Source organism: Zerene cesonia, unplaced genomic scaffold, assembly GCF_012273895.1.
Source record: "Zerene cesonia ecotype Mississippi unplaced genomic scaffold, Zerene_cesonia_1.1 Zces_u012, whole genome shotgun sequence".
Lineage (NCBI taxonomy): Eukaryota > Metazoa > Arthropoda > Insecta > Lepidoptera > Pieridae > Zerene > Zerene cesonia.
This window is the reverse complement of record NW_024045142.1, coordinates 377,537-393,288: the sequence shown is the minus strand read 5'-3', so window position 1 is coordinate 393,288 and position 15,752 is coordinate 377,537. Positions and strand designations below refer to the sequence as shown.

The window sequence follows — 15,752 nt, the reverse complement described above, 5'->3', positions numbered from 1 at the left end:
GCGTGAAAGCGTAACAGACAGACAGACAGACAGAGTTACTTTCGCATTTATAATATTAGTAGGGATAGTAGGGATATATATATATAATATATATATATATAATTGGAATCTCGGAATCGGCTCCAACGATCTTCATGAAATTTAGTATATAGGGGGTTTCGGGGGCGATAAATCGATCTAGCTAGGAATCTGTTTCAGGAAATGTCATATTTGTGTTTTATTCGTGTTTTATCGACTTAAACTTACTTTTTTAACAAATAGGAGGAGTTTGAGTAGTCCCAATTTATTATGACTCTTCCTGATATCTATTGACGAATAATAATACTATAAATGCGAAAGTTTGTGAGGATGGATGCATATGTATGTGTGCGTCTGTTACTCTTTCACGCAAAAGCTACTGAACCGATTGCAATGAAATTTGCTTCGTAGATAGCTGGACAACTGAAATAACACATAGGCACTTTTTATACCGATATTCCTACGGGATACGGACTTACGCGGTTTCAACCGAGGGCCACAGCTAGTATTGTTAAAAATTTTAGTTTTTCAATGTAATAATAAAAATGACAATAGAAATATTTATTGACATAGTAAAGGTACTGTTTTAGGAGCCAGTAGCTTTGCCAATTATGTTCATTGTTCATGCCCTTCAATAAAAAATTAGAACGGTAATCGATTTCTGCAAAAAGCAGTGGTGGCTCAGTGGTTAGAACCTCGGACTTCAAAATCGATAAGTCGGGGTTCGAGACCGGGCGGGCGTGCAGGAAATAAATTGATACTTCAAATTATCTGCGCATGTAGATAACATCACCACTGCTTAAAACGGTGAAGGGAAACATCGTGAGGAAACCGGCATGTCCGAGAATCGTTCGACGACATGTGACATCTGCCAACCCGCACTTGGCCAGCGTGGTGGATTATGGCCTGAACCCTCATAGGCTTGTGTCCCAGCAGTGGTATCATAAATGGGATGATGATGATGAATCGATTTCTACTAATTATATTGATATAGTATTATGTTATCTGTGATTCCTACTAAAGCGGATTCCATAATTCCATCAGTATGTGTGTGTGTGTGTATGTGTGTGCTAGCATGTGAATGTGTTGTCAAAACCATAACTGCTCAAAAACTTTTCAATGAAACGATTTCATTTTTAACTCAATAAAAGAGGATTCTTAATTCAAGTTTATGTTGTTGTTATATACTCCGACAATGTAAACACTTGCACTGATCCCTGGATAAAGTTTTATCAAAATCAGGTTCAGTAGTTGTCGAGATAGAGGATAGATATATGCCTTCTTCATGCGCTTTCAAATCAGAATCGTTGATGTTGGTTTAATTTTGTAAATTTTAACTTGTGTATTCAACTCATAAAGACAAAAACAACTCTCATAATCTAAAACTAAATAATTAACCATATATACGCCTCATCCTTACATAGCAATATAGACTATTTTTAATCTAGGGTCATCCGGGCGAACCCGGGGCAAACTACTAGTACGATACAATGAGAAAAAGGTAATTAAAACACAATTAATAAATATGCATTTTTATTAAGTACTGTTATAATTGTAAAACGCATGCCACGTCCATTTTCTTTGACATAACCAAAGCGGTGTGCGCGCGCTTACATGACATTTGACATAGACTATAGAGTGAATACAGATTATAATATTATACATCTGTCCAAGATTAAATATTAGTATTCGCGCCAATTCTTTAAGCTTATAATTGTCTTAATAAAATAATAAAAAAGCTAGTAGCAGCCAAAATAAATAAATGATCATACAATTAATCAAAGATTCTTCTTAAACCTACATAATTCATTATCTATAAAAATTATTATTAACATTTCTCAACTTACAATTTCAATAAACAAAATATATAATTACTATTTAATTCTTACTACAATGAACTATTTTTAAACATATTGGAATTATGGAAAAAAAAAACTTTTTTTTAATTTAAATTACGCCGCGCACACCGTATGGTCTAAGGGTTTTAAGTCCAACTGAACTTCATCAGATTTTAATTCTTCAACCAGCTCTCGTATTCTGTAAGAGACAATAATAATAATTAAATACTACTATATCATAAAAATCACCAATGAACCGGGAATTATGGCATTTTGGGATAAGACGAAATGGATTTTTGTTTAGTTCTATAACTTATAGTCCGGTCAAGTTAGCATCAAAAATAGGGGTAAGGTTACATTAATTCGCACCTTCCTAAAAATTGGCATGATTGTTGGGAACCCCATTATACACAATTTGTCAATTATCCACATCAATCCGGAGTGTGGAAAAAAATTTATTCAAGGTCAAATGTTGCACAAATCGGTTTTTTGAGTTTTTCAGCTAAACGGTAAGTTTTATAATAAAAATAGGTGAGACAAAAATGATTCATCATGCAATTATCTATAAAAATTGTTCCTACACATTTTTTCCTAAGAATCACCATTTCGAAGATACAGCGATGCAAAATGTTGAAAAAGTTGTATTCTTCATAATATGCATACGTTTCATCTGATGCATCGCTCTTTGAACAATTTATTTGTACCCAGCAAGAAGAAGAAGAAGATGAAGAAGAAGAAGAGCAAGACAGTCTGGATTAGGGTCCATTAGAAGAGTATCTATCAGACGAATAATTTTCTCAATTTACACATTACTTACACCGCTCTTGTTATTTACAATTGTACCATTTTCAATTTAATATAATAGCTTTTCAACTTAACAGAAGCACAATAGATCGTGGAATAGGTCTACCGGGGAAACCACGTAAAAAAAAAACGCGCCATGTTCTACCTCACGGGTGGCGCGGAAACGTGTGCATATTATGAAGAATACAACTTTTTCAACATTTTGCATCGCTGTATCTTCGAAATGGTGATTCTTAGGAAAAAATGTGTAGGAACAATTTTTATAGATAATTGCATGATGAATCATTTTTGTCTCACCTATTTTTATTATAAAACTTACCGTTTAGCTGAAAAACTCAAAAAACCGATTTGTGCAACATTTGACCTTGAATAAATTTTTTTCCACACTCCGGATTGATGTGGATAATTGACAAATTGTGTATAATAGGGTTCCCAACAATCATGCCAATTTTTAGGAAGGTGCGAATTAATGTAACCTTCAATGTCTATTTTGACTGGGCTATTAGTATTTTTTGTAATATTAAATATCTACAAGTTTTTATTGTTTGATTTTTACTTGAAAAATATAGAAAGAACAGATAAAATCTGATCAGGAAACGGGATTCGAACCCGCGTCTTTTCGCCGTACAACCACTCTTTTTCTCACCGAGTTTAAATACGAAAGTGAAATTCCGTGTCCCCTAGTGGGGTATGGGGCAGTGGGGCTGATGATATTTATCTGATACACTGATCGACATTCTCTGTGAACTAGTAGGTGATCAGCCTTCTGTGTGCTACCAGTCCGAGACGTTTCTTTTCGTGCGTTCGATCGAATAGAACGCGGGACCCCTCGGTTCTACGCTCGCGCGTTACCAACTGCACCGAGGCGAACTTAAATATATGTTTTTTTAAGTACTTACTGATAGTATAAATGTAATGAAACACTCACTTGGCTAATTGCGAAGGGGTCACGTATATGGTATCGTTGTCGGTCGCATCGCCGGGGTACTTTATCGTCCCGATGTCCACCGCCTTCGCCGCGAGCGCCTGAGAAACGTAGAAAATATTATAAACTAGTTTTGCGAGCGCGGCTGCGCCTGTATTGACAAAAAAAAAAATAAAACAATAAATTATATACCACCCGAGGGGGGTCCACTCTATCTATAACGAAAAATCGCATCGTTTAGTAGTAAAGATAGGGATAGACAGACAGACAGACAGACGGTCATGTTGTTTAATACGATATATTAATTATTGGAGAAGCATTCAAGACAAATTCTAGCCGAATAAGAGTACTAGACTGATATTATATAAAAATTAATATCGTCATCATAATATAATAATATTTTTCTAAATCCACCTCCTCATGGTGACTAAGCGGCTGACGTCAGTGTAATTACTTAAAATACGTATATAATAATATGGTTTTTGATGAATAATCTCATGTCACACGACCAATTCAGGCCACGTGTCAAAGTCAGGTCACACGACCAACTCATGCCACGTGACAAACACATGTCACCCGACCAACTCATGCCACGTGACAAACTCATGTCACACGACCAACTCGTGCCACGTGACAAACACATGTCACCCGACCAACTCATGCCACGTGACAAACTCATGTCACACGACCAACTCGTGCCACTCACCGCGGTCAACTCGGGCGCGGGGAACTCGGTGAAGTCGGCCTCGACGCAACGCCACGGCCGGTGGATCGAGATCAAACTCCTCGCTTCCGCTTGAAGCGCGAACAATCTCTCCTGATTAGCAAACAAATAAAAAAAATACATACGTAGGTATATATATACATACGTGGCTATATATATACATACGTGGGTATATAATATTTACCATTTAATTTTTTTTTTGCTATGTTCGGAAATTTCGTTTTTTAAAAATCGTTGTTGCCGGAATAGTTTATTCATAATAATTACAAAAATCACAATTAAATAATTGTTTTTAACAAAAAAAAAACTAAACGGCCTGCAAATTGTCAGAACTAGACAAAAATATATACAAGGGATCACATGACATTCACCAGCTTTTGAAAAAGTCGAAATTTCTCAGGTAACAAACCCCAAAAATTTCAAATAATGTATCTTTCTTTATCTTTCTCCCATTGCTTATTTTATTTTTTTATCCTTCCCACATTCCTACTTCCCTTCCCTCTCTTTCTCTCTCTCTCTTTCGCACACATCAAACCTCCAGCTGCCTCCTAATCTCCCTCTGCCTCTCCTTGTGCTGTTGCAGCGCCTTCGCGTACTTGCCGGGCTCCTCCGGGAACTTGACGAGGCCGGAGCGCGCCACGAACAGCGTCCATTCCTGGGGATATGGCATACACACACAATGTAACATATTCATTTGTACAATTCGAGGACCTTAAAGATGTCGAATCGACATCTATGTGTGTATCATCACTAAATAGTTTAAAGCAAAGACGCTTATGTATGCTAAGGTATTTAAAACTACACAACGGATTTTCATGGGTGATTTTTATTAATAGCTAGAGCTGTTTAAGAGGAAGATTTATATATATAATAACATTCATTTAACTAGTGTGAATTTAACGCGTTCGAAGTCGCAGGCAAATACTAGTAGAGAATAAAATTAAACTTGTTCACTCGTCTCGCGAAGTGTGTGCGTGCATGAGTACACTTGCAGGATGCGGCACGTGTGTATATCTCCTCTCTTTTGTGTGCGTTTGCGTATGTATATCTCCTCCCCCCTACGATTGATGAATGGACAAAAGGAATGGACTGGGAAGGGCTAGGAGAAGGTAATAGGCCTCCGGCTCCCCCACTCACCGTACGAAACTCAATAGCAAGCTATTATTTCAAGCCGGTTTTCTGTGGGGGTGTGGTACTTCCCCGGTGCGAGTTGGCCCAATTCGTGCCGAAGCGTGCTCGACTCCCCCACTTAGGTCACTCACGGTGTGCAGCGCGGCGAGGTCCGCCTCGAGGCGCGCGGCGGCGAGGCGGCGCGCGCGAGCGGCCGGCGCGGCGGGGTGCTGCAGCGGGCGCAGGCTGCGGATGGCGGTGCGCTCGGCGCGCGCACACGCCGCTATGCGGGCGGAGCGCTCGCGCTCCACGCGCCTAATACACATGCATATATTGCGTATATTCAGATGCACGTACGTATGAAAAACGTAAATGGTACGTTGATGATTTAAAACAAAATACATGAAAGACAAGACAAAAATCACAAATGTATAACTACATATTCAATAATGGTTTATTTTATTTTTAGGACTTTTATTACTATTAGTACTAGGAGTAACTAGATTCATAATCGCCTGTATGCAATCATTTACACCTCAATCGTACCAATACTAAAAAAATATAAAGGGGAAGAGTAAATCGATTGTGCTTTTTGTGTGTTCATATAAAATTACTAGCTGACCCAGCAAAAGCTGTTCTGCCTTATTCTTATCATTTAGGATTATAAAAAATAGATGTTGGCTGATCTTCAGACCTACCCGAAATGCACACAAAATTTCATTTGAATCTGTCCACCCGTTTCGGAGGAGTAAGGTAACTAAAATTTTGACACGAGAATTCTATATATATAAGAAGATGCCAAGAACAAGTTAACAATGACTAGTAAAATACATAATTTTGCGCCCGCGGTTTCACCCGCGTAAGTCCCCGTATCCCGTAGGAATATCGGGATAAAAAGTTGCTTATATGTTATTCCAGTTGACCAGATGTCTACTTACCAAATTTCATTGCAATCGGTTCAGTAGTTTTATGCGTGAAAGAGCAACAAACACACACACACATCCTTACAAACTTTCGCATTTATAATATTAGTAGGATTAGTAGGAAGTAGGATGTCCCCACGTGGTTAAATGACTTACCAGCTCAGAACTTTGAGTTGATGTTGCAGCGCTTCGTTAACTTCGCCAGTGGCCACTCCTGGTGTCACCTTAACCGTAGTTTCTTCTAAAATAAATACATCATAATATTTACATTAAAAACAAAACAAAAAACAAAAACCAAGACATTTTTTTCTTGTTTTAAATATCTTCAGAATTGAGATTTTTTTTTAATTTTTAGTTTTATAGCATTAGCATTGAAATGTGATTATTTTAAAGAATTGAAACAGTTTAAACACGAGGAGATATTTGAACCCGCATCTTTTTGCTAAACCGTAGCAACGTCTAGCCTCTAGTACCACCACACGTAGTCCCTCCGTACTAACCGAATTTCTTCTACTTTTTCGGTTTCATGAGCTGTTAATGATTTATAAGTCACTAAAATGCTTTAAAACTAAAAATTAAATCTAAAATTGATGACATTAAACACAGAAGCTTAAATTAATCACGTAATGGTTACAACATCAATAGAATGAATGAAAAATTAATTACACAGGCAATAACTCTATAAGGTCACTCAATTGCGTGAAAACGTTCGTACAATGTACGAATATTCATTCAAAATGTGATCCAACGTAGTGAGGAGTGGGGGCCTGTTGACCTAAAATACAGGTAATTTTTATTACCTAGTTTAGGCACCAGTCTCACACTTATTTATATGTACTGAAAATGTGTAAACTTATGTAACTGATGTGAGAAAATAAAATCTTTTTTTATTATTATTATTTTTATATTTGCGCAGGGAATAAACATTTTCAAACGTTCCACACTTGTGGGTTATTTATTTATATTGAGTGACCGGCATGAGATTAGATAGGGCTAGATAAGTTTAATTTTTAGTTTTATAGCATTGAAATGCTTTATAAATTAGAAATTTTGAAAGAATAGAAAAAATTTTGATCACGAGGCAGGATCCTGCCTCGTGATCAAAATTTTTTCTATTCTTTCAAAATTTCTAAAGGGCTAGATAAGGTTAAAAACATTTCAAATTTAATTATTTTATGAACACAATCTATTATAATATGTTATATCACCTATTTTATATTCATAGTAATCTTCCCATGTGGTTATTAAGTATACCATAAGTCCGAAGTTACCATATTTACTGTGATTAAATGTATTTATGATAATGAGTTTTTTTAAAAAAAGATTCTGTCAACGTAATGTAATTTTCATAGACAATGTCAAACAAATTAGAGAAATAATTGAAATAGAAAATTGACCTGTCGGCTTGAATATTCCAAGATAACTTTTTACCTGCGTTCCTGATATGGGTGTTCGATCGCGGAATAGAACTGAATCAAGGAAGTGTTCAGGTCAGAAAATTCAGCTATAGATATACCCTAAAACTCGGTCTTAGAAAGTGTCCGCTACCTCCCCGATTTCTGGAAGCCGTGGCGTTGACAGAATCCATTTTAACATAAAATATATGACAATAAGGACATTAAAATGAAAGCTCGTCATGCCTGCAAATGAAAAATAATGCGCCAGTTGACTTCAGTGTACACGTCGTTGTTTGCATCATTACAGACGAAATTAATTTTAACCGAAGTCGAATTTTTTTTTTTTGTAAAAATATTGCCGTGTGTTTTTATTAGGTTTTTCATTTCATTCAATGACAACTATGTCAAAAAGAATAAATAACCATAGTATATCCTCTTAAACGATCCGAAAGATGTGTTAGTCTTGGAAAAAAATAATAAAAATATTAGTGCAAAACGCTGCTTCCATACGTTTTGCCAAAATTTAAAATGTACAAATGATTACGTCATTCCATTTAACAAGCTGTTTCTAGGGAATAATATTGACAACACCTCGCTGTTCAAACCGCCAAGGTAGCCTTGTCCCAAACCGGCACGTAAAAAAAAAAGAAAATACAAAACACAGAGAGCAAAAATAAAACGCATGCTGCTCAAAGACATGAATATTATACACATAGTTGTATCTTACGTGGCTCCTCTTTGTGCGTCGTCGCCGGCGAGGCCACGGCTATGCGGGAAATACTTACGATTAGAGTCTTAGAAATTTTCAATAACATCCAGGTCGACAGTGAGTTTTGGGAATACAACGTCCGTTGGCTTACAAACATTCGTTATTATATATATCATGTGTTATTAAAATTATTGGTCCAGATGGACTAATTTCCTATATATTTCGAAAAGACAATGTCCATTATTTATAAGCTGGATATATGAGACCCAAAATTCATTATACGATACACCATTTATAATGGATATTGGAAAAAAAATCCAGAATATAAATCATTAACCATCTAAAGATAAAAAGATTGTACTGTACACACAAATTTACTTCTGAATAATTATCGTTATCAAAAACCTTAATTGCTTGCAAATTGTCCGAACTAGGTCAAATTAAAATGAGACCACGCGGACGGCACCAACTATCAAATAAAAAAAATAATCATGGAAATTGTTTCACCCACTCGAAAGTTCTGTGGTAACAAACACAAAAAGTACCGTCGAATTGATTAAACAACCTCACTTTTTAAGTCGGTTGAAAATAGACCACAAAGGCTCCCAATAGATGGCGTTTTTACAAAAACTATTAACTTTAAAATACATAAATTGTAGGTTTATGTTTACATTAGAAATGTACATTCCATCGAGCGATATTCATGAAATTAATTACTATTGAACCATTTAAACTCTATGATAAACATTATACAACCATCATCTCGTCTCAGGGAATCGAACCCAACTTCTTTTGGTTTAAATGCCGCTATATCACTATACCAAAGCGACAGTCCAATGACGTAATAATAGAAACAAATACACCCCCACTCTCTTGTCTCTTTATACAATCCCCCCTTAAAATATATTTCATGCCACTATTTAAATAAACAATGAATTAAACACAAGCGAATTAACTGAAATGTTAAAATTAATACATCCATAATTTTTAGTCACTTGATTATCAATTAATTTAAATAATATCACGTAAATTACATCCGAGTAAAATGCGATTTATTCACAATTTTATATAAAAACATGTACATACTTAATTAGATGTTTTTTATTTTTAATTTGAGAAATATTAGAAAATGGAAAAAATTTCATAACGAGGCGGGATTCGAACCCTCTTCTTTTTGCCAAGCCGTAGCAACGCCCAACCTATCCAATATCCGCAATCGAATATCCGTTTCATATGCCTGAGGAATATTAAAGTCTCGTGGTCCGATTGGGACAAGGGACAAATAATAACGTTGAGACACTAAAGATGGAAGAAAAATCATCATCCCCCCTTATATTATAAATTCGAAAATACCAATGTCTGTCTATCTATCTCATCTTCTAACCTAAACTACTAAACATATTTGGATGAAATTGTATTTAACGAGATCAAATTCGATGAGACCACGATGATGGCACCAACTATCAAATAAAAATATAATCATCGAAATTGTTTCACCCAGTCGAAAGTTCTGAGGTGGCAAATTCAAAAAGTACCGTCGAATTGATAACAACCTCCCTTTTTAATTCGGTTGAAAATAGACCACAATAGATGGCGTTTTTACAGAAACGATTAACTTTTAAAATAAATGAAATATAGGTATATATTTACATTTACAATTATTAAATTCATTACTACTAAACTGTTAAAACCACCCATAGTATATATTACACAACCATCATGTCGTCTCTGGAAATTTAAATTAATAGTTTAATACTTCCCACAATTCCCACAGGAACAGCAACTATGCGGGAAGAATCCCAAACTACCTATCGTCTCCTTTAATCAAGCGAGCGAACTCGCCCGCTGAAATTAGTATGTTATCCTAACGTCAGTACAGTCCCATATCCTTTTCCTTACCCTTCCCATTCCTTTCCTTTATTCCTATCGTCAATCCTTTCTCAATCCCTTTCCAATTCGAAGTCGGCAATCCATTTGTAGAGGCGCATGCTCTGCAAACGACCTTACGCCTCTCCAAATGTTCATGGGCGGTGGTAGCGTTTACCATCAGGCGACCCACCAGCTCCATTGCCGACGGTAACATAAAAAAAAAAAACAATCTAAAGTATTTTAGAAAAATATAACAGTGAATTAAATCGCATTTCACTCCCGTCAAAATTAACTTAACAGGTCGCAGTTAAAAACAAATTATTATTAACATTATAATATTATAATAATGATAAATTATATGTGTGTGTGTCATAAGACACATTTGTTAAAGAAAGTTAATTAAAATGCATGAACATAAAAGCAGCGAAAGTGCATCAGGGCAATGGACTGTCCAGCTCTCTTATAGACAATTATATTATTTAGAAATTAAAAACTTTTTAACGGATTTTAAACGCGATTTATTCATATTATTAACCCGACGTTTCGCTACGCGACCACGCTCGCTGTAAAGTGTTCGAAACGTCGGGTTAATAATATGAATAAATCGCGTTTAAAATCCGTTAAAAAGTTTTTAATTTCTAAATGTATAATACTCGCGTAAAATCAAACACAAGAAAATACAATTATATTATGTTAATAATAGATTGGGCAAAATTCTCTTGTAGGTAGGTATGCAGATCTAAACAATTTATTTAATTTCGATATGAAAAATTTTAAATTATACAAGGGTTATCACACAAATACTATAAATGTGAAAGTTGAATATAATAAATGTGAATTTGAATTTGTCCGTCAAACACGCTAAAACTACTGAACGGATTTTGATGAAATTTTGTATACAGACACTGTATAAGCATGGGTGATAGTATAATTTTTATCCCTATTTAATACGCCCTTGGGATACAACAGAAATCTCGATATCTTGGGCGGAGCCGCAACGAACGTCTAGTACAATATAAATATTTTTTTTACGGATTTTAAACGCGATTTATCTATTATATTATCAATTCTTACGTTTCCGAAAACTTTACAGAGAGAACGGTTAACAACGGATCTTCTGCGTTAATTCCTTTATAACCATAACCTCGAACACAAGGAAATACCATCTTCGAAGTGATTTTGAATTACCTATATTACAAAAATAAATTGTGAAACCGTACACTTTAAAAAAAGTATTCAATACATTTATGAAAAAAGAGTTCTTCTAATTAGTATATTTACAAAAAAAATTATCTTTCCTGACAGCACTAAATGCCACTTCAACTATCAACATATAAAAAAAAATAATAATAATTTTTTTTTCGTCTGACAGTCCATTCCCGCGCACAGGATGCATGCGTACGTTAGAATTACACATATATAGTCTTACGTGAAAAGTCCCGCACTGTGGGCATAGGCGGCGTCACGGCTGCAAGTATGTCACATTTTAAAACAATCAAACACACACACACACACGCACACTCGTATGCGATTTTTTTTGTACACTCACACAAAATTACATTTTTTTTTGCAACGTACATTAAAACGGAAGTTGCAATAGATATAACACAACAAAAAATATAAACCACTACCATACTATATATAAATGTATGTAGAAGAAAAATAATTAATACAGAGTTGAAACGGAAATACAACCATAAATCGAACCACGTATAAGTTATGACGTCACTACACTACATATAAAAAAGTCACTTAAATATATTCGAAATATCAGCCAAAACAAACATTGATCTTTAGTTTTCATTATAAAACATCCTGTATATGGTAATTATGTACTCTCTAAGAGTTTAGTAAGTGTGGCAACGTCGCAACATTGTCTGTGCATTGCGACGTTGCCGCACTTCTCTCTCACAGGTCTTATGGAAAATTGACATTTTTGTAATTTTGATGTTAATTTGTTTCTACATAGTTAAAAACGAATTACGAATTATAATTTTAGTATATATCATATATTGTATTCTTACCTCTAGTATAAGAAAAAAACAAGTACGCACTCCACTGGACTAACTATTTACGAGCTTATGCCCGCGGCTTCGCTCGCGTTTAATTCGAGGTGGTCTCATACATATTATACGTATATACCATCCTCTTGAATCGCTCTTTCTATTAAAAAAGCCCATTAAAATCCGCTGTGTAGTTTCAAAGATCTAAGCATACATACATACATATACTACGTAGTGATGCATGGTTTCTAATAGTTGAAAATTTTTTTTGTATTTTTCTCTCTCATATCATTTTGTAGCATTGGATTTTCACACCATCGATTTAGCGTATATCTTAAACCGTTTTTAGCATTTTTATTTTATTACTGCAATTGTTATATGACTACATACTATAAAGAAAAGTCGCTTCCCGCGTCAATCCCTTTAAATGTATGTATGCTTAGATCTTTAAAACTACACAACAGGTTTTGATGGTTGTTTTTAATAGATAGAGTGATTTAATAAGAAGGTTTATATGTATAATAACATCTAAAAAACTACCTCTAATTGTACGCGAAGCCGCGGACAAAAGCTAGTATGATATAATTAAAATTTTGTCGTTGAAGCGCTACATGTGTCTGTATAGACAATTTTATTTAAATCGATTGAATACTTTCGATTTCACACATAAATAGAGAATGAGAAAATCAAATTTGATTGGATCTGTTTTGAATTTGAATTTAAATTTCCAGTATGCATTTTTATTTATACTCATCTACCTATGAATTGGTAGTTCCAAATTCAATATTTTTAGTTTTTAATTTCATCTGTATTTTATTTTACACTTAAATTCGAAGTTTGAAATTCGAATTCGAAATTCAAATAGGCCCTCTCACCGTGGTGCGTGCCGCCCCGTTTCGCGTACATCTTCAGCTTGTCGCGCAGCGCGCCGCGCTCGCTCTCCAGCGAGTCGATGTCCTGCTGCAGGTGGTCCATCGTCTCCTCGAACTCTTTCTCCTTTCTGTAAGAACGAATGTAGGAATCTAAATCTATATATATAACTATATGAAAGTGAATGCTGTCTGTATTACTAGGACCGATTATTAGGCGTAAATTAGGCGTAGCAACGCGTGCCGGTAAGAGCTAGTATATTATATTACTCGTATAACTTAAAGGCGAGTGACTGACATAGTGATATATCAACGCACAGTCAAAACCACAGAACGGATCGGGCAGAAATTTGGCATGCAGATAGACGTTATGACGCACGCATCCGCTAAGCAAGGATTTTGCTAATTTCTACCCCCCAAGGGAATAGAATAGGGGACGAAAGTTTGTACCATGAAAATTTATAAGAACCGCGCGAGCGAAGCTGCGGGCAACAGCTAGTTAATGAATAATTAGTATACTTTACAAAGCATCAATGTACAAGAAACCAACGAGTCTATCGCTCAAAAATTGTCCGTAGCAAAACTCTGTTACGTGCGTATTAGGCAGACTTTTCTAATGAGTATTTACAAGACTTTAAACCGTACTGCCACAAAATAAGGTGTTAAATTGAATGAATGTTCTATACACCGCTGACCAAACATTTGACGATCCTTTTTATAGGCAATTGAATTCCTCTTTTGAAGTCGGTTGTTAAAAGACATATTTTCCATGTGTTAATAATCGATTTCTGAAAAGCAGCTGTATGTCCAATTTCCCAACGCCTCTACAAACTCTAATGTAACCTCTTCAATCAATGTCATCTTTTCAATCAAGCACAGTCACCTCGACTGTGCTTGATTTTCCAAAAGGATATATGTATATATGTCCAAGTGCGTAAGGCATAAAATCCCCAATACCGACTTCACGAAAACCTATTGAGGCGCCCCTTAAGTTAATTTTGACATACCAATATATGTCAAAGGACATAAGGTATAAAATTCCCTATTTTAACTCTGCAATATCCCTTTAGGCTGACTTTATACACGCTTTTTATTAGCTTCACCTGTATGTTTGTATGTTTGTTTGTATGTTTGTTTGTAACCGACTTCTTTGGGCGCGATTTTGACCCACTTTAAACGGCCAGATTTCGTTCAAACTTCTAGATTTATTGAGGACCGATGACAATACACTAATTTGATAAAATTATTCCATTTTTCAATTTGCAAAATATGATTTTTGTTAATTATTTTCGAAAAGCAGTCATATATCCGAGTATATAAGGAAAAAAATCTCGTATCACCTCTTGAGCTGATTGTTCGCGTCTTCCAATTTCCGTTGCAACTGTTCCGCCTTCAGCTCAGCGTCTCTGGCGGCCGCTGTTAACTTCCTCTCGCCTAACTCTCTTCTTATCTGCATCTCCGATAACTCTTCTTGTTTCGCCTGAAATCACATTTTAATTATTATTTATTTTTAATTCTAAGTATTCAATTAACGATTTTTTCGAGTATAGAGTCTCCGACTCATGTGTATCTAGTGAGTTGGTGCTAAATACACTCGAACATTATATTTCAGCCTTACACCTGAGCTGCTGTTGATCATTAGCTATATGGAAATAGGTTATGAATACATTTGGGGGGCAATGTTGCTCGCGTCCGTAGGACTTACCATCTTGTCCATCCAAGACCCACCCTACACGTGTCCCCCGGGTGGTGCCAAATGAGCAACAACGCCGAGTTTCGGGCGGCGGAAATTAACCTGAATTAGCGAGCCTAACCAGCTTGTATCTGTTGATGGTAGGAAATGACCTCAACAACCCGGTCTTTATGGTCATGGTTCATGAGACTGGGGGCCTGGGCTTCATCACCTGGACTGCGAGAAAGAAAATCTCTTTAAAATAATTACCCTAATCCTAAGGTGAGGACTGTGCCGAAAGGATGAATGGCTGGAGGGACTCCAGTTCTTAGCACCAACCTCGATGTGACAGGCTAACATCGTTGAACTGCGCCTTCTTACAGGAATGGGCGTCACCCTGTAAGCGACCGTATAAGCCGACCCAGCTCGTGGGAACAAATATGAACGAATCCAACCAAAAAACTTCAACCAAAACTAATCCAAAAACACTCACTCAACAAGTTTTTCATCCAGGACTTTTTAACAGACCACGCTCAGCTTCTCTTAGCGATATGACCAAACCTGAAGCCAACCAAATGGTACCAAAAGCAACAGATACAATAGAAATTACGGATGATTTGTCCACCCAGACATCACCACCACCTTGGCAACGGGTACCTAATACTTACAAACGGAAAAGAACTAGTGAATCACCACCAAACCCTACTTCTTTGGCAGTATCTAACAGATTTACATCCCTTCCAGTAGATCAACCTGAAAGTGGAAATTATAGCACTTCTGACCTTGGTAAAAGTAAACCTCCTCCTATTGTTTTGTATGGAATAGAAGACGTCAATGAACTCTCAAAACTAATAGAATCAGTGTGTGATGCCAAACTTTTTAGAATAAGAA

General features: G+C 35.9%; 1 protein-coding gene across 9 annotated transcripts in view; it reads right to left on the bottom strand.

Annotated features, from left to right (window-relative positions):
* Window positions 1-1,534: 1,534 nt before the first annotated feature.
* The window catches only part of LOC119839334 (dynactin subunit 1), a 42,442-nt gene continuing 28,224 nt past the window's right edge, over window positions 1,535-15,752 (bottom strand). For 7 of the 9 annotated variants that reach the window (XM_038365586.1, XM_038365580.1, XM_038365579.1 and 4 more), the window contains 10 exons: window positions 14,530-14,669; window positions 13,196-13,320; window positions 11,747-11,785; window positions 8,467-8,505; window positions 6,499-6,583; window positions 5,572-5,734; window positions 4,845-4,964; window positions 4,292-4,402; window positions 3,589-3,686; window positions 1,535-2,055 (listed from right to left, as the gene is read on the bottom strand). In XM_038365586.1, coding sequence (XP_038221514.1) covers window positions 1,971-2,055; window positions 3,589-3,686; window positions 4,292-4,402; window positions 4,845-4,964; window positions 5,572-5,734; window positions 6,499-6,583; window positions 8,467-8,505; window positions 11,747-11,785; window positions 13,196-13,320; window positions 14,530-14,669 — 1,005 coding nt within the window. In that variant the 3' untranslated portion in view covers window positions 1,535-1,970. The remainder of the gene's footprint in view (window positions 2,056-3,588; window positions 3,687-4,291; window positions 4,403-4,844; window positions 4,965-5,571; window positions 5,735-6,498; window positions 6,584-8,466; window positions 8,506-11,746; window positions 11,786-13,195; window positions 13,321-14,529; window positions 14,670-15,752) is intronic. The other 2 variants (XM_038365582.1, XM_038365583.1) reach the window with 2 other exon arrangements.